Source organism: Poeciliopsis prolifica, unplaced genomic scaffold (genome assembly GCF_027474105.1).
Source record: "Poeciliopsis prolifica strain line A6 unplaced genomic scaffold, Auburn_PproV2 SCAFFOLD026, whole genome shotgun sequence".
NCBI lineage: Eukaryota > Metazoa > Chordata > Actinopteri > Cyprinodontiformes > Poeciliidae > Poeciliopsis > Poeciliopsis prolifica.
Genome location: NW_026562401.1, coordinates 3,154,344 through 3,178,824, shown reverse-complemented (window position 1 = coordinate 3,178,824; position 24,481 = coordinate 3,154,344). Strand labels below are relative to the sequence as shown.

The window sequence follows — 24,481 nt, the reverse complement described above, 5'->3', positions numbered from 1 at the left end:
TAATATATTTGTCAAAAGAATATGACTAAAATAAATTGGTGGGTATCATCAGTTAACACGTTTGAAAATCCCTAAACTCATTATAGCATCTCCAGGTTCAAATGAATCCCCAGTGTCAGAAATACTCAATAGGAAAATACCACACTGCATTATATTCTACAATTGTTTTCATTGGTGCAGAGTGAGCATCTGCACAGTTTAGAATGAGATTAAGTAACATTCTTACTGACATTTGTATCGCACATAAGTAAATTCTGTATCAATGCCATGCATGTGGAGTCTGTGTAATGTGCACACATGGAGAAACTCTGCGGTGTCATAATCCAGTTCCCTATTAATTCCTTTCACAACTTTTCTAAGCGTAAGGTTCTGAATTGTGCTCACCCTGGCGCTCTGCCTGTTGGCTTTCCTCTGGTCGTCTGGCAGTGGAGGCATGGGATATGGGTATCTTCTGCTGGATGCAATGGATCCTGTAGAAGAAGTCGGGGACTTGGCAGGAGAAAGTGTCCTGAGGAAAAAGCGAAGGTGACACTGTTAGACTTTTTGCTTTCTCCTTCTACAGCTGGTGCAGCGACATGTTGACCAAAGACACAGATGGCTAAATGAGGTTAGACACAGAATGTTGAGCTAATGTTAGATCTGTGACTTTGGGCAACATCTTTCTTTAGCTGCTCCAGGAACTCAGTTTCACCTTCACTAAGGCAGAAGTTGCTCTTAAAAGTTGAAGCCGTCATTCATCTGAAGCATAACGAAAACCAATCAGGGCTCAGCTCTTCAGAGCAACCTCTGTGCACTGTTGTTCCCAGCTGCCGTCTTCTGCGACTTACATGCCTTAAAGTTCAAAATGTGCAAAAACACTGAGAAATAGGGAAATATTCATTTATCTGTGTTGAAAATGGACGGAAGCTTCTCCTGTTTAGCTGACAGACTGGATCAGTCAGAGGAAAGCAGACCAGACCACAGCTGGGAATCAATAACATACAGTGGTGCTTAAAGGTTTCTAAATATTTATATTTATTATTTCTGAATAAATATGACCAAAATCATCATATTTTAAAGTTTTCCACCATATAGAATCAAACCAAGTATAAAGAATTGTGGGGTAGCCAAAGAATGCTAATGTTTAAGCTGCCAATATAATTTTTTTCTTTCTAAAAACATTTTTTTTTAAATTTTAAGAAATTAACCACCTTCTTCTTCACAATCCTGTAATGTTTAGGTTATAATGTACACTGGTTTTATATATTGTATATTTGTTGGGATGAAACTTTTAAAATGTATTTTAAGCTACTGCATTCTTTATTTTGTTCTTTTTTCTATGAAATTATGATAATTTTATAGAAAGTCTGGGGTCTTTCTGCTTGGAGTTTGCATGTTCTCCCTATGCATGTGTTGGTTCTGTTTGGGTACTCTAGCTTCCTCCCACAGTTAAGTTAGTTTATCCAGATTGTCCTTTGGCATGAAAGTATGTGCCTGGCTCTTTGTCCTGTGTTTTCCCTGATCCAAGGTGTAAGCTGCATCTGGACATTGGACAGAGACGCCTTGCTACTCTGGAAGGACAAGCAGGGAGAGACAGTAGCTGGGTGATGGATGATGATTTTTTTATAGTTAGAAAGGGATTATTACATGTCAGTAAGAAGTATTTAAAGACAGACTATGCTTTAGTAAAACAACATATCTAATGAAAACTAGGAAATTGAAGTTAATGATGTGAAATGCCCTTATCCAGAATTTAAATTAATATTTACGTTGCAGAAGCTCCAGAGCCAAGCAGTCCACTAACATCCCAAAGTTAGTTTCACTCTGTTTTTGTGCAGGAGTGATTAACACTTACAAAAGAACAGAAAGGCATTTTAGCAACTTTTACAACCTCTGAATCCCGAGATGGTTTAGATCATCCATATGCAGAAATGCAGAAAATGCCTAAATGTTTTGTGAAATTTAAAGCACCACTGTAGTAAGATGAGAGGGAGCTTGTCCCATGTGCAGCAGCTTGTACACATGAACCACCTGCAGTGCGACGGTCGAAATGGCCCAGCCCGACAAAAAACAACAGAGAGTGGAGCCAGAAGCATTCTCCTTAATATAAAAATGAATTCATATATGAAGACCAAGTAATTATAGTGCTGGGGAAAACTATTTGCCTTGTACAGATTTTAACAACACAGTAAGTAGAAAAAGGAGGTATTCTATTATTTTTATTTAATTGAATTCAGGTTATTTATGTCGCATCAATTCACAACAAATGTCTTTTCAAGGCACTTCATTAAAAGCTTTGCAGCTAAATTGTAAGTTTGCCTTCTGGCTCCACGGCCCTCTGCTCTTTTGTTGGGATCTTTTGCTAGCTGAAGTAAAACAGGGAGGATGAACAATGAGCCTCTGGAAACAGGGAAAGTCTATAGATTCCAGTGCTTGTGGTTGTCGTCTGGTGATCGGCAGTGAAAAACTTGCAACCATCTATAGACTTCAGACACAATCAGAGTTGACTTTGTCACAACAGGACAGGGAAGATGTCAGAGCTGAAAATGTTAGCCTCAGCTCTGACATGGACCTGGTGCATGAGAAGTCAGAGGGAGCGGTGCGGGGCAAATCCTCCAACACTTACTGGAAAGGAACAACACTGAACATGCAGAGGTAACAAGAGACTGGGGGGGGAAGGGAGCAAAGAAGGGAATACGGAAAATTAGGAGGAAAGTAACTGTAATGATTCTTTTATACGTTTAATCTTCATTTGTATCTGGAAGTGAAGCAAAAAAAATTGTCTGCAAATGAAAAAGGGAGCTGATAAACAGGGAAATAATCTATATTGATTCTTTTAACTTGTTTTTCCCTTCTGAGAACTCCACACAGCAACATGCCTGTTTCTTTAACAACTGTAGGGGGGGGAAACAACCAAATTGGCACAAACTCTTCCTAAATCCAAACCAGAAAACAAACCAAAAGTGAGGGAACTTTAGACAAGCGTGTGAGGTGGGGGACATGATCTGAGTTAATACCTAAGGAAAGGTCCTTGAGTGTTTTTATTCACATCTTCTACCCATTTAGTTACATCATAAAACTCTGATTTGTTGCGAGGGGTTAAATACCTGTGGGGGGAGGGGAGGTGGGGCAGGGTGGGGTGTCAGGGAACCAACACAAGGAGGGAGAGAAGAGAGAGATACGGAAAGAGGGAGTTGAATAATCTACCAGTGAGCAAATGAGGGAGGACAGAGGAAACATCTTAGGAGAGCAGAGCAAAGGTAGAGTTTGAGCTGAAGATGGTGGACAGACCTGAGTGTGGATTCAGACGAACACAACACCATGAACAAACAAACAGTGTTGTGTGTCACAGGCTCAGCTGCGTTTTAGTCGCATCATTCCAAGCAGCCAGCTTCTCAGCAGCCACTTAGTCGGCAACATGCTCAAGACAGCTAGTGCACTACAGACCGCTTCGTGTGCAAAGAGATGAGTGCAAAGAGATCTTTATCAAGAGGGGGGGAAACAAACGAGCAAACACGGCAGACAAAGAGGCGGTCGATGCACGCTGAATATCGTACACTAGTCAACAAACAAGATATTTGATTAATTCACAGGCTCAGAGCAAAATTTTAGGATTAAAGAATAAAGTTTAAAAAAAAGCCAGATAAAGCATTTGATGAGAAGAGCAGTGTGAGCTCTGCTTCTTTGCTCTACAGCAAATATTTTAAAGTAAGAGTAAAGACAGAAGTGTCAACAAATCTGAAACATATCAGGTTGCCAGAACCTGACATCAAATCAGACCGGCGCATTTTCAAATACTGATAAACTTTTTACATTTTCATTTTCGGTCTAAATTTTAAAACCTTGTTGCTTCAAGTTTGCAGTCAGGATTAAAGCAGAAGTCACTTATTTAAAGGGCCAATTTTACAGATTTTCTTTTTATTTGTGTTCAATAAATGATGAGACTCCGCACAACAATAAACTTGTGCTTTCCTCTAACAGGAAAAAAGTAGTAATATCCACGGCTTGTCCACGGTTAGATTTCCTTCAACAACATGTAGTGGCTGGACAGAAAGTCACAAAATTAATATGTAATGTTATTAGTCTAAACTGTAGCTAATTATTGTGGGAAAACATGCAGCACAAAGTGTGGAAAAAGAGGTTATTGATTTAATTTAACAACATGGTCTCCAGACATATTTCACCCTTCTGCAGTTAAAAATAATACATCATCCATATATGCTAATGCACTTTTCATTTCAGCCTGACTTTAAATGCTTTTTTGTTGTCATAAAAATGTGTGATTAAGTTGCTTATCTGCGTCAAAAACAAATCCACACTTTCATGGATTTATGATTTTCGGCTCTAAAATATCACATCGAATCTACAAAATCTGCATTTTGCTTACAAAACGTAAATGTAATTTGTAAGCAAAATCATTACTTCTAAACAACTTGAGTTTCTTTTTTATTTCTGTTGGATTTGTTGACATTAAATGTTGAAATATAAAATGTTACTTGTTTCCCCCAATGAAAAATAATTGTCAGATTGCTGTGAAGGCGCTGATACCAAGGTGAACTCACTCTGTGGAGTTGGAGCGAGCCCTGAACTTCTTCCCTTTCAGCTTCTTACGATTACCACTGAGGTTTCCTGGAAAGAAAATTAAAGTAAGAGACCTGAGGAAACAATTATTACGTTCATGCTCATATATGAAGTCTTTGAAATTGAACAAATTTAGCTCCTGAAAATGCTTCATTTCACAATGGAAAACATCGACCGCACACGAAATCATATTAATCAATGCATAAAGTGATCTGATGAGTCATATTTAATTATATTTAAATTTCTGTGTTCAGAAAGCACATCTGCTTCAGCGTATCAGCGCGTCACCTTGCCACGAATTGCTCCGTGGTCTCCCGTTTTCACAGATGTCGGTGATGTGTTTGGCATCTGGAATCCTCTCGCTCCATGAGTGGGACAGACCGTTAGATCTAATAAACACAAATAAAACCACTTAACAGTGTTCCTTTAACATTTTATGAGTCTAGAGCAATTTTTGGAGACAAGAGGAAATGTAGACGACGGTTAGTGTGATATGTAAACGTGAGTAGTAGAAGTAAGTATACAGCAGCACCATGAGTGACTCAGTTCTTCAATGTCAAGATGTTTCCCCATTTTGACATTTTTTTTTTAGCTTTAAAATTGCTCATACCATGAAAGCCATGGTACTCCCAAAAGCATAATATGGACACATATTATGGGTGAGATCTCCATCAGCAATTTCACAAATATTGGAAACAAGCAAATGAATGAGGGATGATGAAATGGCAAACCTGAAGCCAAACACTGAGAAGTTCTGAGAAATGGATGGGAAGGATGGAGTGAAGGACAGCGTGCAAATCTGCAGGTGGGACAGGCAGGCTGACCTCTTCTTGGAGCTGCATCCGGAGTTGGTGCTGACGCCCGGAGGCATGTCGCTGTAAAATGAATCTGCATCCCCGGGTTTGGTGACATAGTCACCGGGGGGGATTTGTCTGGAAACACCAAGGGAATATCTTTAGATACCATATCAATTGGACCCCATATTTCTTTTCCCACTGAACTAAAAAAAACTTTTTCATCACACAACCTCTACCTTATTAAATACAAAACACTAACAACAGTCAATAATCCCAGGTCGGGAATGTGTGTAAATGTGTCAAAACAAGAACTGAAGTGTCATTGCACCAAAAAAATGTTTTAGAAGCTTTGTAACTCATTTGTAAGAAGAAAAAAAAATTCACTGGTAACTTCAGGGACATTTCACTATGTAAACAGGGTTAAAAGTGTCAGTCCGTTAGATTCAGACCCGCCTGAATTAGGTAGTGGATTGGCCTGGTGCAGAATTAGAAAGAAAACATATTTCAGCCAGGGAAACCAACAAAACAGCATGGTAAGGCTATCAAGTCAGTTCCTAGTAAATTTAAAATTATTCTCAAACATCAGTGTCACTTTTGCTTGGATTCTCCTCAGCTTTGTTAGTCCAGCTCCACAGCCAAAGATCTGCATCTCAGTCTTTCCTGTTTGTCTGCCTCACTGGCTAAATATGTTAGTGTTATATATACACTAGAGTGTTGCACTTTGATTAGCCACTTTAAATATATTTATAGTGCCTCAATATAGTGTCATACTCAAAAGTATGATGCTATATTATCCACTAAACTGACCAGTGATTAGATCTAATATAATTTAAAATGTCTCCTAATTACAGCTGAACAATATTAGCCATGACTGTTAAAATGTTCTTTTATCAAACACAATATCTAAAGGAGGACTAACTAAAGCAGAGTTAACTACCATTTGTACTAAGGATTAGTTCATCTTAATGCTTTACTACAGGATCTGAGGCATTCAAAAAGTTTTGGGTTCCAACTAGAATTTAAAGGTTACCTCAATTTACTCAACAGATTCACACCTACCAGAGCATTGTTATGCGTTTTGTGACAAAGATTGGCAACAAATTAAAAATAAAAGAAAAGCAGCAAACCGGCAGAATCTCCAGTGAACCTCAGATTCAGCATACCGTCTCTTTTTGTAGCTCCTGAGAAAAGAACAGATTTCTGATTTCAGCTCATCCTTAGCCAATATCGTCACTCCTTAGGCCTGTGTGGACACTCACTTGTAGCACCAGGCTGTGACTGCCAGTATGAGGGCGAGGAAGAGGATGGAGCCAGTGATGGCCCCGATAATGATGTTGGTGCTGGTGATACCTGAGAAAGACAGAGATGGAGGAGATGACAGTGGGGAGCCAAATGTGTGTTAATTGATTGGGTTGGGCTTGTGGTCTTGTGAGCAATCTGATCATTTGGGGGAAACACAAACCACAAAACACAGCAGAGGGAAACAATAAAACACAAGAGAACCAGCAGAAAGGGTTTGAAAGGAAGAGAAGGGAGAATAAACTGAAAAGACCTTCACCGTCTGCAGGGTTTAGCTTCCCATTCATAAGAAAGAACACCTTAATACTTTATGAAATGAATTTTAAATTACAGAAAACTGGGATGAGCGAGGAAAACAAGCAGAAAATGGAAACAAAAACAGAACAAACAGTGAAAAAGAAACTGTAACTCTGACCTCGAGGCAATCCATCAAAGAGATCAGTCTGTCAACAAAAAACGAGCATAAAAATAATGACAAAAAAAGAGTGCCATGCATAAAATGCAGATTGAATTAATAACTGAAAGAAAAGGACAGTAATAACGTAGATACTGACTGGTAGCAAGAGTGAGTTGCAGATGAAACAGAAAAACAAGAAGGAGAAAGATGATTTAATGCTGGTGATGCAGCTTTTGAACCTGTACCTGAAACAGGAGTGGTCGGTCCCACCACGAGATTACTAAACGGAGACCTAGAGTTGCAGTCGTCTCCTGTCCAGCCCAGCTCGCACGCACACCTCAGCTCATTACTGCACACCTACAGAGAGGAAGTTCATTAAACACCAGCAGGTTTGTGTAACTGATGAATATGCAGGATGCCGTGTTCGAAGAGTGGCTGGAGGTTTGTGCAGGAGTGTCGCGTACTCCATGTCCCGAGCAGATGGTCTTGTCTGTGGTGCCTGGACAAGTGCTGAAGTTGAACTGTTCGATCGGCAGACACTTGTGATCCAAGCAGATGCTGTCCGTTCCGCAGGCAGTCCCGTCCTCGACGTACCCCAGGTCTGTGTCTCCGTCGATCAGCACATGCGCACCGCTGAATGGGGAACATCACAGAGAGAAGCGGTGCGTGTGTGTGAGTTGTGTCTGTGTGTCGCTTCTGTATTATATGGGAAATAAATCTGCATTTAACAGTTAAAGGATGTAATAATACATTCAAAAAGAAAAAAGTGTTGCTTTGTAACAGAACACATCACCAATCTTAATCTGTTAAGTTCATCTGTTTCATACCTGCAGTCCAGTGGGGCACCGTGCTGAGCGACTGAGAAAGAGGTGAGTCCTCCCTGCAGGTCGCCCAGCCGCGGGGCGGGGGAGATGTTTGAGCACAGCAGGTAGCCACAGTGAACATCCCTAAAACACAGAAGTATAGAAACACAGATTAACAGGAGAGAAGCAAAAGTACAAGTGACCAAAAGGACACGCTTACTGTTTGTTACACTGGATCCAGGTGTCCTTGTCCTTCCCACAATTTCCTTTTTCTGTCCCCTCAATGTTGAGCTTTTCATAGCAGAACTTGTCAGCTGCTGTCGCCTCTGATGGAGACATAAGAGATGAATTACGTGTCAGGTTTCTTCTGTGCGCAGAAAAGTACCAACATCAATTAAACTTTGTTCTCAACCAAATTTTACACACATAAAATGTGTTGCATTTTATGAAAAATATTTACGTAATATAGCCACGTGGTGCACTTACTTTCTCCCCAAATGTACTTGCACTGTCTGTCTTTTGTTTTGCACCTTCCATTGAAGCAGCGACCCTGCAGAAAGAGATGACCTTAATGTGACAGTCAAGAAAAGCTGCCAAAGCTCAGTTTGAAGTCAAACTCAGTAAAATCTTTTAAAATGACCTAAAGTCTTACCTGATCTTTTTCACATGTGTATCCATCCATCTTGTGCACATTTGGTGGACACTAAAACCAACAATAAGATATACAGTGACGAGTAATGGACTATCGAACACATTTATTATTGCTACTCCAAATAAAAGGTCAGAGGAAGGCTCATGCTCACCTGGCTGGAGTTGCCTGTGCATTTTTCTGGTATGTCGCAGTCATTCACCGCGTCTCGACACAAAACTCCCATGACCTCCATCTGCAGCAGCAAATCAAGCAGATTAAACAGACAGTGAGTGACAAAGACCCCCTATGCACGAGGGTCTCCAAACATTTCATCTTTCTACTTAGTTTAATAAACATGAAAATATCTCCAATAAATGAAGCTGCAACATTAAAGTAGTATCATGACAGAAAAAGAAACAGATTTATTAGTAGCTGCTAAATTAGAGGAATAAAAAAAGGTTTGGTTTATTTGTCACAGTGATTGCGGAGCCACTTTGACAGACACTTAAACATCATGAAGACGAGCACGTTTTGTTTGGTACCTGGCAGTTTCTGCAGCATAGTCCATTGCTACAGTTGGACCCTTTGGTCAGAGTGCAGTTCTTACAGCAGTTCTCGCCCTCTTTGGCACATTCCTGAAATAAAAATATATCTTCTGGTTCACAATGACTTGTATTGTTATACAGGTAATATAAGCAATCAAGATACCTGCTTTTCTGAAGATGTTAAGATAGCATGTAGCTTCTCTCTTCCTGCTCTAATATACAAGGCCACATACCATGCAAATATTTCTAAAAGTGCTGAGATGTGCCTCTAAATAAATAAATTATGGTGTTCAGATCACTTCCACAGTAAATGGTGTATTGAGACCAGCATGTTGGCATGCAGAGTGCAAACATTTGTCGAAGAACGATCCGCTGTCAAGACCTCTACAGTTCATTAAATTTCATTCTTTCCCAAAGATTTCACTCTCGGTTGTTAGTTATAACAAATAGACAGTTTTGGACAACAGCAGGCTGATACCAGTGAACTCTAGACTGAAGTACATGTGTTTTCTGGAGTGATGAATCCAGATTCTCTGTCTGGTATTCTGATGAACGGGTCTGAGCTGGGTCATTTCAAGAAAACGCTCCTTACCTGACTGAACTGTGACGTGTGAGATTTGCTAGTTTTTTTTTCTGGATTTATGGTTGGACAAACGACAACAATTTCATATTCCAAACTATGTGGGACGATGCAGACATGTCCGAATGGAAACCAGGGCTAAAAATAATAAGTGAGCTTGTTGACAGAGACTGAGAGCCACGTCATCTCACCCAACATCAGTGTCTGACCTCATAAATCTTCTCCCAAATGAATTGTAACATATTACAATATACAGATTATTAAATATTCTAAAATGCTTTAATAGAAAAGTCACAGCTGTAAATATTGTTTTCCCCACAGCAGACATTTGCAGTTTTGTGCTTTGGATCCCTTACACCTGAATGACATCCTGTTTATTTTTTTTACTGTATTTTAATAGACCTTTTTGCGTCTGTCCTACAATGGTTGGACTCACCTCAGTGCTGCCACAGTCACACTCTTCTCCTGCCTCCAAAATGCCGTTACCACACTCTGGCGGATCCAGCAGCTGAGCAGGAGAAAAACAAGAGCAAAAATGTATATTATGTATATTATTTCAATAAAATGTACATTGAAAGTGAATGGATTCAGACAGAAACTTGCTGTTCAAGTGAATAGACTAAGATAACATACAAAATGATTTTGCACACCATTAGAGCTTTGTTTAAAATGTGATTGTGTCTACATTTAGAGTTTATGTGTGGCATTTACCTTCAGCGGTTTGTTAAAGAGGCAGGCTCCTCCCCCACTGTTCAGAAAGTTGTGGTACTCCTCCACGTTGCAGTCAGTAAACTTCTTCGGTAAATAGTAACTGTTAAATAAAAGTCACACACCTTGTTAAAAGGGCACCAAAAAGAGAGCATCCACAGGTCTTACTGCTAGAGTTTTCCTCTACAGAAATACAGGCAGACAAAACCCTGAAACTGAACACGCATCTTGTTTTATGAAGTCTATAAACGTCAGAGTATCACTCTCGCTTGGACTCTCCTCAGCTTTGCTTCATGTCATCAAACACAGTTTAGATTCAATTTATGAGAGAGAAAATCCTGATCCTTTTTGAAAACACAATCATCCTCCATTTTAAATCATGACTTAAATGATTTTTAAAAACATCTTTTTGGTTCAGTTTCACTAACCACCTAACCTGATTACTGGCCTGAATAATAATAATAATAAAAAACTTAACTAGAACCTGTTTTACAACCTGAAATAGGGTAAAAGATTTGAAAAATTAACACATCATGCCCTGATCTAAACAAAATAAAGAATCTATCAGATCTGAAAAAGTCACAAAGCCATGTCCGGGTGTTGGGAGTAAACCACAGCGAGTCAATACCTTCCTGCCTTTAGCTGCAGCCGCAGCTGTGAGTGCTTTGAGACAAGTCTCTAACAGCTTTGTACGTCTAGATGCTAAGATTTTTCACTTTGCTCTTTGCATAATAACTCAAACTCGGTTATATTGGATGGAAAGCATCTGTGGACATCATTATTCTAAGTATTCCAGCAGATTCTCACTGCAGAGCTGTTATTAAAATGGACAGGAAGTGAAAACTTATGATAAGTGAAAATATAGACATTCTTGAGTACCAACTCACTTTTGACGAATAACAAGACAATTAATGTTTTGGTTTCAACCAAATTGCCCTAAGGGGAGGGAAATATTGGCAGGTCTGTCATGAAGGTGCAGACATTGAAAAAACTCAGGATTTATCCCACTATCCGCACGCTCATGCACACAGAAGCTACATCCTGTGGAAACAGCATGAAACTGTTACTCAGGTTAACTAGGTCAGGCATGCAGCAGGTACTACAAGATAAATACAGGCGGTTCATTGAATACAAATGTCTGAAATACCATTGACTTGACTTTAGAGATTCAGATTGCATCTTGGTCCATTCACAGGTGACAGGCTGAAAAGGAGCACCTGTCCTCTGTCATGAAACCTCCGGTTCATTTTGATAAAGAAGTAGAGCAGGATCTAAAGCGGCTATGTTAAGGAAGTGAACTACTGTTACACTGAAATGAGGTAAATATTGACAAATGATGAGAATGACATTGCAGACTGTATCAATCGATTATTGGTGGACGAAAGCAAGTGATGACAAGATGTAACTTGTCCGTGGAAAGGGCAGAGAGCTTTTCATTAGAAGAAAATGAATGGAAAGTTTTTCCTGCAGATCAGCCAGTGACCCTGACTGAAAACTGAAAAATACAAATTATCTAAATGTGACCATTTTGGGAAGTAGTATGAAAAATACAGCAGATTATCGAGCCGTATTTGTTCATATGGTCTACACCAGAGGTGTCTAAAGTGCGGAGCCATCTGTGGTCCTTGGAAGCAGTGGCAGTTCTTGATGGGCAGAGCGGCGTCAGAAAGAGGGACACACTAGCAGCAGATACAGAAAAAATTGATTAGTCTATTAGTTGCACCCTGAACAAGTGCTCTGTTGCTTAATCTGAGTTTAAGTCCTGTATTCCGATTGGTGGACGTAGGAGAGGCATTTATGGCAGAACCGCTACTGCTTGGAAGGATTCTGTGCGGCCAACAACCATAAATAAAATATGGTCCAAACTTGGCCAGCCAAGGCAGGTGGATGATGCAGATAGATTCTTTTTCTTAAGTGTAAAAATTTCTAAATGCTAGCTAGGTCTCTCCTGACAAAAGAAGACAAAATAAAGTCTTCTTAAAATAGAAAAAGTTGGGTACAGTACAAAATCTTTTATTTGCTGTGATTTTGTTTTAATTTTGATTTAATATAAAATAGGATCACAAACATCCAGTTATTTAGTTGAAGCCAGTGTTGGGTGAATGAAAAACATAAGTACAAGAAGTATTTTTAAAGACATATACTATAGTAGTTTTGTAGTTTAAGAAAATAGGACATATTCAACAGAATTTATTTTGATATTTTACATCCTCCTTTAAATAAACTAAACCTGATAGGTCCTTTTATTGGCTCTACAATGACTCAGATAATCCTGAACAAATATCAGACTACTTTGTTTGCTTCATTGAAATATTGCTTGTTTACTTTTTTTGATTAGCAAATAAATCATATGAAATCAATTTGAATAAAAAATATTTTTGTTGCCTGTGAATATTTTCGACTTGACAGTGTTGGCAAATTTCTTGGACGCCACTGCTCTAAATAAAAACAGAAGCTGGAGCTGAGATGACTGGTGCTGCTGAATGAGATGGGAAAGGTTGAGGTGACTGACAACTTTCAGTTCCCCACACCCCAAAAATAAAAAAAATAAAATAAAAACAGCACAAGCAACAATAGAGCAAGCTTCTGCTCACCTGCTGTACCTTTCAGGATAGAGGGAAAACCAAAATGTATTTAAGAAGAGGGGTATACACTCACAAACACAACACAGACACACACATCCATACGCAAAGCAATACAAAATGCACGGTGACTTATTATTTACCATTTTCTTATCTTAAAGACAGCCTTATCAGCCTTGACAGCCTTATCAGGTGAAACCAACTAGCATGAACATAACTGGACTGACATCTAGTGGTAAATTACAGAACTACAACAGACGATAACATGATACGATTATTATTTGTTTATATATTCCGCTCTGGAGAAAAATTAAGAGACCACTGCACGGAGGTTATAAACCTCATGCTTATTCCACCAGATATTCAATTCTGAACTCTTTCTGAGTTAAAACATTAATATTGTTGTTTCTAAATTAATGTGAACTTGTTTTCTTTGCATTATTTGAGGTCTGAAACAACTGCAACTTTTTCAATATTTTGACCACTTCTCATTTTCTGCAAATAAAAATTAAATTATTGCTTGGAATTTCAGAGACATGCAGTCAGTAGTTCGCAGAATAAAAGAACAATGTTCACTTTACTCAAACATATACCTAAAGGGAGTAGAATCAGAGAAACTGATCATTTTGCAGTGGTCTCTTGAGTTTTTCCAGGGATGTATGTGGAAATTAAAACCTCACCGGACACAATATAAGTAAAATTAAATTAAAACAATAAAGCGGCTTATCATAAACTGAGAATGAGTCTAAAGTCAGCTCTATAAATGATCTCAAAAAGGTCAGAAGAAAATATGAAACAAACATTTGTTCCAACTTACCCAACGTCGTCCATGATGCAGCCCGCCCACCGATCGTCACACTTACATTCACCTTGAGAAAGAGTAAAAATGAGGCTTTGAGTTGCGGTTTTACAAAATAAACAAAACCTAGGTAAGGTTTCTCTGCGTACCGTTGAGGATCCTCTTCTTGTCAGAGAAAATGCCGATGTTCTGACCCAAAGACTGAGCCAGGGTGATGGCCATCTCATTCGTTTTACCGTACTGATGTAGACAGAGAGAAGACAGAACAGCAGGAAAAGAAAGAAATGCAAAGAAAGACAGTAGTTGTAATGTTAAGGAAAAAATAATTTAGTATAAAACCTAATAAAGTCACAATTATAAAACAAAGAAGTAATTAAAATAACTGATCTAGTTTGAGTTGAAAAGCAATAAAATGTTCACTGGAGTTTGCAGCATGAAATTGTGTTTTTTGATTTGTTGTTTTTAAGACTAGTTGTGGGTTTAAATATTGTTTCACAGGCGATGTTTTCCTGTAACATATAATTGCCCAGTAATAATTTTGCTTTTCCCGTCTTTTAGTACAAAAATACGGTGGACCACCGGTGGACCGCCTCTGAGCCCCAACCACCGGGCTTAGCAAGTTTTCTGGGAAACTCTGATAACATATCCTCTTGTGCTGTAGTGACCTAATCTGACTAGACACAGTCAGATTATGAATCTGTACCAAGAATTTAAAACTGATCGAATCATTTCAGTCTGAATGTGTGCAAAGCTGGACACATCCATAAAATACCTGCAGCTGTAATTCCAGTATAAGTTGCAATGATTGACTGTGTGTTGGATACAAATGCATGCCACACTTTTCAGATCTGTGGTTGCGAACCATTTTGAAAACCTTCACTGTTATGTTCTACTTTGCATTTGTCTTTCACAGAACATTTCCTCTGCTGAGGTTGTTGGTAATAATGTGACAAAATGTTTGTTCCTTCCTAAATTGTCCTTTTTGTTGCGTGATTAGCCTCACCTCATTGACTCCCCCTCCTCTGGTGAGGGAACAAACTCCTCCCGTGTAGGAGACTGCCCCGCGGTTGCTATGAAACTGATTCCCTCTGCACGGAAAAGTGTGTTTACAAAACAAAACTGTGCACAAAAAAAAAAATCATTCAGGTTCATTTTTAAATCAGCAGACTCACGAAAAGAGGTGAACAGAGTCACATTTTTCCTTGATGAAGTCCTTCCTGTACTTCATGAACTCCTTTAGCGTCACCATGGGGTTGTCATCGATGTTGAACTTGTTGTCCACCGACCAGGTTTCCATAGCGACGAGCACAATTTGGGTGTTGAGCTGCTCCCTGAAAATCTGAGGGGGGAAGGCGGGAAAGAGGTAAATGTGAGGTCAACGATTAACGTCTGAAAGTCGCGAAGCTTGATCCGTAGAGTCGATGTGTGGTGGAGAAAACAGAGGGAAACAGAGAATGATGAAGCCAGACCAGCATCACAGCATCACATGCTCATTAACGTCTCCAGATGCTCGTTAAGACAGAAGTCAAAGTGATCCTGCCACCAGGCAGCAGCACATCACAGGAGACAAGACAGTCAACAAACAAGGTTAAACAGACGAAGGCAAATATTAATGTTTGTGCCTTTCCTGTCTCCACAGATATTTGTTTTATTAAAGCAAACACTGGAGAAGATCAGAAAGTTTACATTGAAAGGAGACTGGTAGAAGTCAAAGCCTGCTCTGTCAATACATTAATTAAAACATTTTAAGTATTGGAAAACAAGCAGATAATATGCAAACATGGAAAATATTCTGCAGGGAATTCACATCCAGCCTCTGCTGCTCTAACAATGTCAGAATTGAGTAAATGAATAATATGAGAACCAAAACGGGAAATCTATCTAAAGACATCTGCAGTTTTATGACAATAAAAAACACAATTAATTCTTCCTTTTTTATACACAGTGGCAAATAAATTAGAAACAATAAAATCATTGAAGGGGCATTTGCTGGTACCACAAAAATCCCTTTAAATTAAACTAAGACTTTCAGACACCAGGGGAGTTTTGACAGGAGCAACATATGACATCACTGGGTCTTTTAGTAAGTTAATGATCCAGTACACTTCGTCAAATTACCACAGAAAAGCCTTGGTAGGCATTAAATCAATGCCTGATGAAATGTTATAGAAGACTAAGTGCTGTATGGTCAATAAGGGTTGTACAAATTATTAACAGTAGTGTCACTAAAAACAATTACAACTCAACATCAAGTTAAAAGTTGGATTTTTTTTCAGTGTGAAATCATGCCGATGCAAGAGAAGATTTTAAGACTTTTCACATATTTTCAGTTCATTCACTAACAAATGTCGCCGGCATGGTATATTCTATAAAATCCAGACTCTACCTGGACTGTGTAGCATTCAGAGTGGAAAATCAATGAGTCCTTTGTGACCCCAGAGATGTTCAAACAATTGTCTCCAAGAGCACAACAAAAAGTGTGACCTTTGTCAGACCTCACCAGCCTCTCGGATTACAGATGTAACCCTGCAGGCGGTCAGATTTCAGTAACGCAGCACGTGCATCACAGCTGCAGAAACGCGTCTGCATCAGGACCGTCGGAATGCTGCTACTCTCCCCAGCGGCAAAAATCTGACAAGTCTTAGCTGCCCGGGTTAATGGCTACTTAAATCCCTTTAAAAGGAGGCAGTATAAATGGCCAGAGTATGGTTGGTTAATTGATAAATCGGTGCAACGTGTGCTCGGCTTCTGCTGGAAGTGATTGTGGCGAGCTTTCCAAGAAGAACATCGATCCAATTCTTACCATGTCAGCTATATTGACCACTGTCTTAGCGTTGTTGTTCGTGTGCCCAACGGAAAGACGATGCTTCTTGTACTGAAGGAGAAGAAAGAGAAACGGAAGGGATCAAGGGGATACACATAAAAGAGGGATTAATATTCTAAATTCTGGCTTAAATCTAAAATTTGAGTTTGCATTTAACATTTCCTTAATTTCACAGAAAACAATGACTGATTATGCACAATAAAGTTAGGCATTTAAAAGGTAAAGCCTTTTTTGTGTGTTGTTACAAACTCTTGAATCAATATGTAAAAATATACAGTAAAAAGTGAAACATCTGTAAATTATGTACATGGAACCAGGCTAATTGTAAATTATACAAACGACTCTGGTTTTCATCATTTAAACATTCGTAATTAAATGGATCACATGTCTAGCAAAAGCTATAAATCAGCTGCAGCTTACCATTACATGATCATTGATCACCATAAGCTCTATGTATTTGGTCTCATCTTCCACACTGCGTGACAAACGCGGAGCCTAGAAGGAGAGAACAGATTTATCATTTCTACCAGATGGACATTTGCTTTGCAGTTCTCTTCCGTTGAGCCAGTGAATTTTAATGAGAAACTAAGAATAGTACAATAAACCCAGTAATGCACTCATGGTTTCTGCACCACAAAAAAATGGACAACAAATCGATAAGTTGAACTTTCAAAAGCAAAACAATATCCGCCTGTTTTCAGATTCACAAATCATGAGGGGCAAGAAGGACAGAGGCCCTGCAGACATCTGAATATGTGTTCAAAAGACAAGGCTGGCAGGAGTCTACTTATGAGATAAATATTTCAGGAAACAAAGACAAAGGGAAGAAAAAGTACAGAAAGAAGTGTTTTGGAGCATATGTGCGGGCAGAGGGCTACAAAATCATTGACTTTTAGCAACAAACACACCAAAAACAAACCTGTCTCTTTTTTCTCCAGTGCACAACTTTTGACTCAGGAAAAGGCGGACTGGGGAAAGGTGGCTCTGGTAAATCCCCTGGAAAAGAAAAACACAATTCAGAAACAGTCCTATGTATTTGCTGAGTTTAGCTTCAGTGTCTACATTTTATAAGGATGTAAGTGAGCATGATTTAACAAGTTGCAGTGTTTATTTGTTTATTTATTTAGTTGGATTTCAGTTTTAAAGTCTTTGTGCCAACACAGAACTAGCAAAAAGCCCAATAAACAAAGACAATTATGAAAGTAAAAAAAAATTACTTTCACAAGGAATTCATGACAAAAATATCTTGGTCAGATACTTTAAACAATATATCTGACGAGAGTAAATGTAAAAAGTTATAGATAAACAATGTAATCAGAGCTGAAAGCGTTCAGATTATTGGCCCCTGGTGTTTTTGTTTGGCTGGACTGACTGTACATTCATTATTATCGGATTATTCAGCACAGCACTACACATCAGCTTATTGGAAAATTGCACATTTACCAATAAGCTCTCCAACTATTCAGACACCCACTTACCACCAAAGAGATCACTCAGCTCCTCCTGTCCAGCAGATTTGTATATCAAGTGAATATGAAGATTGTCCTGAAAAACAAGAAAAAAATAATTCACCAAATATATATTGTCACAACTACTGAATTAAAAAACAACATGAATTTCACCATTAATTTGTCATTTTAGTTTATCAAAAACTTGACAGCACAGAAGTCAAGGAAGCTCCTGCGAGTCAGCGCTGAGGGCGGAAACACCTGAAGACAAGAAAGGGTTAAGGAAGCTCCTGTGAGTCAGCACTGAGGGCGGAAACACCCGAAGACGTCAACACGCTACATCCTGTTTACGCTCCGTTTGTAGCAGCAGCAGCTTTAGTTTAGTTTGTGTCAAAGTATGTAAGACCAGACTGAACAGAAATGTCACCACGTTCACGGTAAAACACGACATATTTCGGGAAATACGAGGTATTTAGACTCACACTGAAATGATAAGTTTGTGTTTCATTTTAAATAATGGTGATGCAACAGGTATCTATTGTAATGCTAACTTCTTTAGCCGCTGGCTAGCTGGCTAATTAGCGTCCAACGGTTGATGTTTATCTCAAACGTAATTGTTATTGTAAGTTCACTCTCTCAGTTTGGTTAGCCGGGTGTATTCTAAAACTGGTAAAAGTAGGTTACAGAAGGTAAAGGCAAGATAATGGGTCGAGCTCGGTCGGTTCCGTGGCACGCCCGTAATTACAGCTGTCTTGGTGGCGATTGTGACACAATAATTATTTTTATATATATATATATTATTCTCGTCAAAATCGAGCTTAGCAAACTGCTGTTTGTTCAAGGTTTTGTTTTTAAGTCTGACATCTTGTCTGGTAACAATAATGAGTGGGGCAATGGTTGTTCCAAGCTTGATTATAATGACATTTCGTCAGAAAACATGCATCAATCAGACATATGATCAAATATAAAACAAAAGTTATCTAAACAGGCATACAGCAATACTCCTAAATGTATAGCTTAGTAGGTAAAATGATGATTATTGGAAAACCATGGTGAAAAAAAATCAACAGTGTTAAAATAATTGTAAAACAAGGTCTTCAGAAAGGATGTTCCCAAAGTAAGGGCCAAAATCAATAACATTTTATAATCTTAAATTTGTCTTTCAGAGGGGAAATTTACGGACTGTAAGCAGCAAAGTGACAGGCGAATAGATTGAAACATACAAAATAAAAACATGACGCTTAACCAATAGATTCAGCTTTTGCTTCAAAATATCTGCAGAGTACCAGAGCAGTTTTAGCACTTATGCAATTTATTCAATCTTTTTTTAATCTGTGGATTCGAACAGTAAACACATCTACTCTTAAGTGCTTGAGGTTAAAATCTGATTCCCTTTAATAATATTGAGTTAAGCAAAAATATATATATAGAAGTATAAATCCAGACAGATGTATTAGGAGACAGATAATTTCACAGTATGAAAGGTCTCCAGAGCTTAGAGTCTGTCAAATCTCTCTCCACTTTAGTTTTGAATCTGAATGTATTATTAAAAGCTAGAAACTAGGCTGATGCTGCACGTTTTTTCTTTAGTGACAAGAAGCTAACTCATTACATGCTTTAAATATAATTACTAGGATTTAATAAGTAAAACTGTTTCAATTGAATGACAACTGCACTGTAATAATCACCACCATCTTAACCCAGAGTAATCTCTTGATTTACATTTGTTTAACTTTCATAATCTGTCTTGAATGTAAAAGCAGGGTTCTGTTGCTGTCACGTAGCAGCACATAAAATTAATGTTTCTGTGTAACTGTGGAGTCTATGTGATTCTGGGTATCGCTCAGAGTCACTCCCACTTTGTTGGCTAATGAAATGAGAGCATTGTCACTCAGGGACAGTAGATATTGGGTCGACTACATGCTGGTGAATAGATGTGTTATAGGGGCTGGCCCACAGCTAGGTCAGCTTGTGGCACAGTTACTTCAGCAGTAAAAGGGTCAATCAGATGAACCTTTACAACATTGTTTTTCAGGATTTTTTTAAAGCGATTGTTGGAGTTGTTCTGCTTCACATTGGAGTAACTTGTCCTGTTCCTGAATTCTTTGTGTTTTCTGTTACCAGACGCCTCTAAAAACCAGCCATGTCATGCCGGGACATCCATGCTACCAATGCCTTCGCCTTCATCATCGCCTTTGTGTCTGTGGGTGGGATTGCCGTGGCAGCGTTGATCCCACAGTGGCGCATCACCCGACTCGTCACCTTTAATCGCAACGCCAAGAATGTGACGGTTTATGACGGGCTGTGGGCTAAATGTGTGAGACAGGATGGATATTCTGGATGTTACTACTATGACTCAGAGGTATTACTCTAGATATTTTAGATTCTTTTTTGATTTCTGTGATATTAAATCCTAAATTGTCGGACAACTAAACAATGTCAATAAAAAAACAATATCGTAAATATGACACCTTGTACTTACGTAACCGTGTCATTAGAAAATGAATACGTTCATCACATCATTTTAAAAAATACTATTGTACACACAGGTTTTAAGAAAATTGTTCTTTCACACAAACCTCCTGAATTACACTACTGATAAACACAAGACTACGTTGATTGAGAAATTAGTCAAATCACATTAGTGGATATATTGATGCATTATTTGGTGCAAACTGTAGTGTGTGGACGTCTTAATCTCTAGTGTCCAATGTACAAACACAAATAAGAATTCTTAAATCTCCACTTAGGTTTGAGTTTTTGTTAATAATTTTTAATGATACTAATCAGAGTTGACAAGCTATCTGGCTACATATGGACTAGGCCTTACAGTATATGACTTATACTGTACAAAATATGCTTTTGTACATTAAAAACATCTCTCATTTTGTAATCCTGAAAGAAGAAACTATTGTGTCTTCCTGTTCTTTTAGTGGTACTCCAAAGTTGACCAGCTGGATCTGCGGCTCCTGCAGTTCTGCCTTCCTACAAGCCTGGCGCTGGCCTCTCTGGCCTTGCTTTTGTCCATGTCTGGAATGTGTAAAACCTGCTGCTGCTCAGACAAGCCTGAGCCGGACATTAAGACCACTAGATTCCTTGTCAACAGTGCCGGCTGCCATCTGGTGGCTGGGACCTTCCTGTTCCTCGGGGGAGCGATCGCCATCGCGCCGTCAGTTTGGTTCCTGTTCCGCACTAAACAGATGAACAGTAAATATGCCAACATCTTCTCCGACGGGTTCGCTGTTTATATATCCATAGGCTGCTCTGGAGGACTGATGCTAGCTGCGCTACTTACATTCATGTGGTATTGCATGTGTAAGAAGCTGCCTTCGCCCTTCTGGCTACCCCTGAACCCCGTGACTTCCTCTCCGTCCAACCAGCCTCTCACTGCCAACGGATTCCCTCCTTCCCCGATTTATGGGCCGCAGCCATTCCCACCGCAGGCGCTTCCCCCCACAGTCATCGACACGCAGCCTTTTGTGCCTCCGCAGGGCTACATACAAAATGTGATGGCGCCCGCTCCTGCTCAGGTGTACATGTCCCAGGTTTCTCCTGCAGATGGGTACGGATCAGAGGTGGGAGGCTCCCAAGCCTATGGCTACGCCCCATCTCAGAGCTACGCGGCATCACAGAGTTACGCGCCGTCCCAGAGCTACGCGCCATCACAGAGTTACGCGCCGTCCCAGAGCTACGCGCCATCCCAGAGTTATGCCTCCAGCTACGCCGGCCACCGTTACTCCACCCGCTCACGTATGTCGGCCATAGAGATCGACATTCCTGTTCTGACCCAGCCAGAGTGAGAGGCAGAACACACTGAAGGCCTCTGCCCATCAGGCACCATTAAGTAGAGTGCTGATAAAACTAATAGACCCTGATAGAATAATGTGAGAGCTATTTTTAGCCTCCAGATAGTTTAAAAACTCTATCCCGGTAGTAGAAGATGAGTCGACCCAAGCAACACTACTCCATGAAGGATTATGTATTTTTTTTAAAGTGACGATTCCTAAAGCACTGCATTTTGCTTAGTACTACAAAAAGGGAAGAAATATAATTATTTCCCATGCAACAAGAAAAGCCTATGGTTTTCCAGTTGGGTTGGACCATTAACTGAATGGAAACCAGTAGCCCAAGTTGAGTAGTTTCTTTTCACTGAGTTTTTTTGTTATATATTTCCTCGCTTGTTACATTCCCTTTAAAATTAGGTCTCTGCTGTGGAGGTCTCTGTTATCACTACTGAACATTAACACTGACTAGCATCAACTTTACATCGTTTCCTGTAAAGTGACTGATTAATTAATTATGATTAATGCCACTATGTCACAGAGAAGCAGCTGTTTTTAATGCACTAATATGAATACTGTGCCACTTTGCTTTTGTTTACTGGTCTTAGCTTAGTGTTACGCTTTTGTAACATGCGGCCTTTTGTGCTGAAATTGTGGCTCAAAGTGATTGTTAATCTGTGCCAAATCTGCCTTTGCAAATGCAGAAATTATATAAACTGTGGATTTAAACATTGATGTCAAACAAATATAAAAGTCAGTAATGAATGGAGCAAATGCAGAAACCAAATTTGCCTTTTGGATGCTTCACATAAGTAAGCGCTGAGCAACTGTTTTAATTGTTTTAATTAGATTCTGTAACATTCATATATTGTTGTCATGTTTTTCTACACTCTCAAAGTTTTGTTTTAAATAAATTCCAAATCACACTTGTGGATGCGTTTTAATACCCTCCATCTTGGGTTAGAAATTACAAACCATTCCTTCAACCACAGACCCAGGTAAAAGGTCAGACTGATGACCTCATTCGGTGAGGAAGTTGTCACTGAAGGAAGAACATAATTTGTCGTCATTTTAAAACCGCAGGTTAAATTGACTTCCCTCCCTTGCATATCATCTCCTTTGCTTCTACTATCAGCATTTAGTGACTGCTCACGTTCTAGAAAAAAATTATTTGAATGAAAATGTAAAATTCATAACTGGTTAATAACTAAAAAAATGGCTTCATTAAATTTTTCCACATCCAAGTAAAACTTTTTGTTGTCACCAGACTTTCCTCTTGTTACCTTCTAGTGATTGAGCTGAAATTTAGAAACCTTGGAACCTTAAAGATTGTTTTCTAATTCTTCCCTGATGCCTGGACTGACTCAATGCTGTATCTATATATTTAACATAAATCACAGTAAGTGAAGCGCAGCATAAAAAATCAGCAAAATTGGAAAAGCTTTTGTCCTGGCAAACATGAATTCATCCTGACATGTAGCCCATCCCCCCCTCTTCCACATTCACCCACTCATCCATTCAATCTCCCACATATTTTAGGTATTGCTGGAAAAACACTTTATCATAAAACGTCTTCTAGGCCTCTAGTTTTATATCTTTTAAATAATCTAAATGAACATTGAGAAGTCAAAACTCATACTTCCTTCTCTGTTACTACTTTGTTTTAGGGTTCAAGGTTCATTATATTCACTCTGATTAAAAATAAAGTGTTTATGTTGAGGTTTTTTGTAGCATATGAACTACCCTGATAGTTTACTGTGTCTGATTCTTTGTTCCTCAGATCGTCAGTCAGAGCCAATAATCCCAGTTCAAAAAGATAAACGCAGCGCGCAGCCTCAGCAGGGAGGGTGTAAACGGCGGAGATTAGGGGTCGGCCCAGATGGCTTTCATATGCCGGCGTAAGGAGACGCGGGGGTGGGTTCTCGGTTGCCACGGGAGACCGCACCTCAAACACAGCCCGGCGGCTCATGAATACAAAAGCAGTGAGATGTAACATGCTTTTCATTCACACCGCTTGTGAATGTGTGAATGAACAGGAGCTGGTTGAGTTACATGAACTTGGCCCCAGGTCACAGGGAAGCCCTTATCACCATTTTTGTTTTTCATCCTGTCAGCATCACCATTATTCCCAGTTTGTGCTCAAGTAAAGTGTATATCATTTGGCACCTAATCCGACCACCCAACCCAAAAAACGCCACCAGCCCCCCATCGGCACACTCCTTTCCAATCATCACCCTCTCATCTTCAGTGCTTGCTTTCTGCTTCCATCTCCTCCTCAGATCAACATACAAGACAGACAGAATAACAAAGGAAACAATAGTGCAGACAATATGTTTTTTTTCTTATTTTGTCACAGTGATACATCAGCAAACTGATGTAAATTTGTAAAACAAAACCTTTACGGATCAAAGATGAGTGTTTCAGCTTGAATCTCACGAAGAACAATAAGAGACGCACATAGAACCATTTCAAAACCTTATACATTTTAGTGAAACATTTTCCAATTATATACCAGGTTCAAAAACTGAAATGCTAAATATACTAAAAGACAAAAAAACTCAAAATGTGCTTTCCAGTGTGTTTTAGAGCGCATAAAATTAAGCTGATATTTGCTATGAAGAGTTTTTTTCAAAGAAATTATGTCAAATGAAAAAAAATAAAACCACAATTATTCTAAAACTAATGTTATATTAGTTAAAGTCATGTTGCATTTATGTCAATAAAAT

At 39.1% G+C, this 24,481-nt stretch overlaps 2 protein-coding genes across 5 annotated transcripts in view; one reads left to right on the top strand and one right to left on the bottom strand.

Moving 5' to 3' along the window:
* adam22 (ADAM metallopeptidase domain 22) overlaps positions 1-24,481 on the bottom strand; it is a 55,839-nt gene that overhangs the window by 3,462 nt on the left and 27,896 nt on the right. Inside the window, exons 7-31 of one of the 3 annotated variants that reach the window (XM_055047433.1) lie at positions 18,004-18,070; positions 17,445-17,521; positions 16,946-17,020; positions 16,505-16,576; positions 14,874-15,040; positions 14,705-14,789; positions 13,851-13,941; positions 13,720-13,771; positions 10,324-10,423; positions 10,049-10,120; positions 9,030-9,122; positions 8,660-8,740; positions 8,509-8,559; positions 8,343-8,406; positions 8,077-8,182; positions 7,881-8,000; positions 7,518-7,686; positions 7,299-7,410; positions 6,617-6,707; positions 6,485-6,538; positions 5,292-5,492; positions 4,849-4,949; positions 4,542-4,608; positions 2,997-3,086; positions 385-508 (exon numbers count right to left, since the gene is read on the bottom strand). In XM_055047433.1, the coding sequence (XP_054903408.1) occupies positions 385-508; positions 2,997-3,086; positions 4,542-4,608; positions 4,849-4,949; positions 5,292-5,492; positions 6,485-6,538; positions 6,617-6,707; positions 7,299-7,410; positions 7,518-7,686; positions 7,881-8,000; positions 8,077-8,182; positions 8,343-8,406; positions 8,509-8,559; positions 8,660-8,740; positions 9,030-9,122; positions 10,049-10,120; positions 10,324-10,423; positions 13,720-13,771; positions 13,851-13,941; positions 14,705-14,789; positions 14,874-15,040; positions 16,505-16,576; positions 16,946-17,020; positions 17,445-17,521; positions 18,004-18,070 (2,382 nt within the window). The remainder of the gene's footprint in view (positions 1-384; positions 509-2,996; positions 3,087-4,541; positions 4,609-4,848; positions 4,950-5,291; positions 5,493-6,484; positions 6,539-6,616; positions 6,708-7,298; positions 7,411-7,517; positions 7,687-7,880; positions 8,001-8,076; positions 8,183-8,342; positions 8,407-8,508; positions 8,560-8,659; positions 8,741-9,029; positions 9,123-10,048; positions 10,121-10,323; positions 10,424-13,719; positions 13,772-13,850; positions 13,942-14,704; positions 14,790-14,873; positions 15,041-16,504; positions 16,577-16,945; positions 17,021-17,444; positions 17,522-18,003; positions 18,071-24,481) is intronic. The other 2 variants (XM_055047431.1, XM_055047432.1) reach the window with 2 other exon arrangements.
* On the top strand, positions 18,303-22,681 carry cldn12 (claudin 12). Of its 2 annotated transcripts, none has more exons than XM_055047437.1 (3): positions 18,303-18,410; positions 20,098-20,335; positions 20,907-22,681. In XM_055047437.1, exons 2-3 carry the CDS (start codon positions 20,117-20,119, stop codon positions 21,771-21,773), a joined length of 1,086 nt encoding a protein of 361 aa, XP_054903412.1. In that variant the 5' UTR covers positions 18,303-18,410; positions 20,098-20,116; the 3' UTR covers positions 21,774-22,681. The 2 variants fall into 2 exon arrangements, with proteins under 2 accessions (XP_054903412.1, XP_054903411.1); XM_055047436.1 differs by having other exon boundaries at positions 18,303-18,441.

Bases quoted from the DNA above. Each gene is read 5' to 3' on its own strand.
- cldn12 (XM_055047437.1), top strand. From the start codon at position 20,117: ATGTCATGCCGGGACATCCATGCTACCAATGCCTTCGCCTTCATCATC. The intron at 20,336-20,906 runs GTATTACTCTAG...CTGTTCTTTTAG, and splicing joins GTTACTACTATGACTCAGAG to TGGTACTCCAAAGTTGACCA.